The sequence below is a fragment of the Triticum dicoccoides genome, chromosome 5A (assembly GCF_002162155.2).
Source record: "Triticum dicoccoides isolate Atlit2015 ecotype Zavitan chromosome 5A, WEW_v2.0, whole genome shotgun sequence".
In the NCBI taxonomy this organism is placed as follows: Eukaryota; Viridiplantae; Streptophyta; class Magnoliopsida; order Poales; family Poaceae; genus Triticum; species Triticum dicoccoides.
In genome coordinates this window covers 590,624,837-590,627,232 of record NC_041388.1, presented here as the reverse complement: position 1 = coordinate 590,627,232, position 2,396 = coordinate 590,624,837, and the positions used below count along the sequence as shown (strand labels likewise).

The window sequence follows — 2,396 nt, the reverse complement described above, 5'->3', positions numbered from 1 at the left end:
CGTCACCTCCCATCTATTTATGAGGCGGTCGGACTTCCCGTACAAAAAAAGGACTACAAATCTCATCCAAATCCTTCTAAAATTAACCTAATTTGGATTTAGGTATGGCTGAGACTGCATTTCCGTCTTTTGGTTCTACAGGCCAAATACGACCTTAGATGTAAATGAGCCCAAATGGAAATTTATTCGCTTCAACGAGGCAAACAACTTCGTGTTGGATGTTTTTCAATTCAAGGCCATCTTGAGGGCCGAATAGCTCACGCAAAAGAGGTGATATCACGTTCCCTATCAGACATCAGTCATATGGGTGTCTGGTGCCAGGCGTCATTTTTTGCTCACGGTTGGGCCGCATTGTGCTGAACTTCTGCATATGATCTGGGATTAAGATGACTCAAATATAAAGAACGATTGGCTCGATGAGACAAAGACAATCCGTGTAGAATACTTTTCCGTATAGACTATCTTTAAGGAGTAATTGGCCAAATAGTACCGAATATAAAATCTTAGTTCTTCGAGTACAACTTTGTACTCCGAGATGAGGTCGGATGGCAATGACCCAAACATCAAAGCTTCTCGTTTCGATGATATGTAACTTTTTCATGTGGAGCACTTCTTCATTTAAGGTCATTTTAAAAATATTTTCTTCGGTGCTAAATCTGGTGTCAACAACAACAACGCTACGTACTTTGTATGTGCCAATCACATGCATAGTTAAAGAAATTGGAGCTGCGGGTTTAGGTTTTTACCAGTCAATCGGCTTAAAAAACCATGGTCAATGGCCGGACCCCTATATTGTTGGTAGCCGGCACGATCGAGTCCCCGCGTCAACCTTCTAGAGCACCCCGTTTTCCAAATTTGAAGGAGGACGAGCGTGTATGTGTGGATGCATGGAAAGTGCAGCCTGCACCACCCAACTATAGCGTGTTAATTCAGTCATACCTTCACCTACTGCGCACAGCTTCTTATTCCAAGTCACAGCCGACGAAGTCCACGATGACTTGTAAGATCAACTACTACATCTCGCACACGCATAGAAGATAAACCGAACACACGGCCAGACACTGTCACAACTTGCCCTTAAATAGACCCATCTCCGCACCATTGGAGAGCAAGCAGCACAAACCAGAGCTCCTCAGGAAGAGCTAAGCAATCGCATCGCATCAGATCACCAACATCCATTCCTAGCTTACTAGCTAGCTGATCCCAATGGCGAGCAGCACCGCTCTCTCCTGCCTGGCCGCGCTCCTGCTCCTCGCGGCCGCAGCGGCGCCGGCGTCGGCGGCCGAGAAGGAGACCCGGCTGCGGGTGTACTGGCACGACGTGGTGAGCGGCGGGCCGAACGCGAGGGTGGTGCAGGTGGCGCAGGCGCCGTCCTCCAACACCTCTGCCACCGGCTTCGGCACCGTGCTTGTCATCGACGACCCGCTCACCGAGGGGCCCAACCTGACGTCGAGGCTCCTCGGCCGCGCGCAGGGCATGTACATCAGCGCCGGCAAGGACAGCCTGTCGCTGCTCATGGCCATGAACTTCGTCTTCGTCGACGGCGCCTACAACGGGAGCAGCATCGCCATCATCGGGCCCAACCAGGCGGACCGGGCCGTCAGGGAGATGCCCGTCGTCGGCGGCACCGGCGTCTTCCGCTTCGCGCGCGGCTACTGCCAGTTGCGGACCCACTGGTTCGACGCCAAGACCGGCGACGCCACCGTCGAGTACAAGATCCATCTCCGCCACGACTGATGCATTATCAGCTGAACTAATAATAAAAGGGTTCTTGGATCCAAAGAACTTATTTTAGTCTGACTAAAAATAGTCTCTTTAAAAGGCTAAAGTTCCAAGCACCCTGATTAAAGAGGGGCTAAAATTAGTCTTAAGACTAAAAAAAATTAGTCCGGGTATCCCTATTAAAATGTGGATTAGTACTTTCTCTACTCATTTAACTCCTCTCCTTTAACACAGGCGAGTTCTGGATTGGAGGGTTTGGAGGATAATAAATGCTCATTAACTTAATTTTAGCATTTTTAGTATTTGGATTCAAATATGGGTGAGGCTATCATATTTTATTCCCACTACTTTTAAACGTATCCAAGCACCCTCTAAGCTTGTTGTTCCTACATATGATTTCCTGATTTTACCGCTACCTTATTTATTATCTCGAGGGTATGTACTATATGCGTTGTACGGCGATGATTTATTCAGAGTAATACCCGGAGTTGATAAACATTTCAATTTTGGAATGAAATACAATCTGGTGAATATTCCTTTTTGTCTTAGTCGGTTTCAAATTGAAGACCGAGAACTGCATTCCCGCTAAACACAAGAAGACCGATGACTAACGACCGCAAGTGATAAAAAAGATAGTGACGACCAAGCTCGTCCTAACATCTAGCCATTCATTT

The 2,396-nt window shown here is 47.5% G+C and overlaps 1 protein-coding gene across 1 annotated transcript; it reads left to right on the top strand.

Annotated features, from left to right (window-relative positions):
* Positions 1-1,126: 1,126 nt before the first annotated feature.
* Positions 1,127-2,069, top strand: LOC119297991 (dirigent protein 22-like). Its single transcript, XM_037575550.1, has one exon. It carries the CDS (start codon positions 1,207-1,209, stop codon positions 1,735-1,737), a length of 531 nt encoding a protein of 176 aa, XP_037431447.1. The 5' UTR covers positions 1,127-1,206; the 3' UTR covers positions 1,738-2,069.
* The last annotated feature ends 327 nt before the right edge of the window (positions 2,070-2,396 follow it).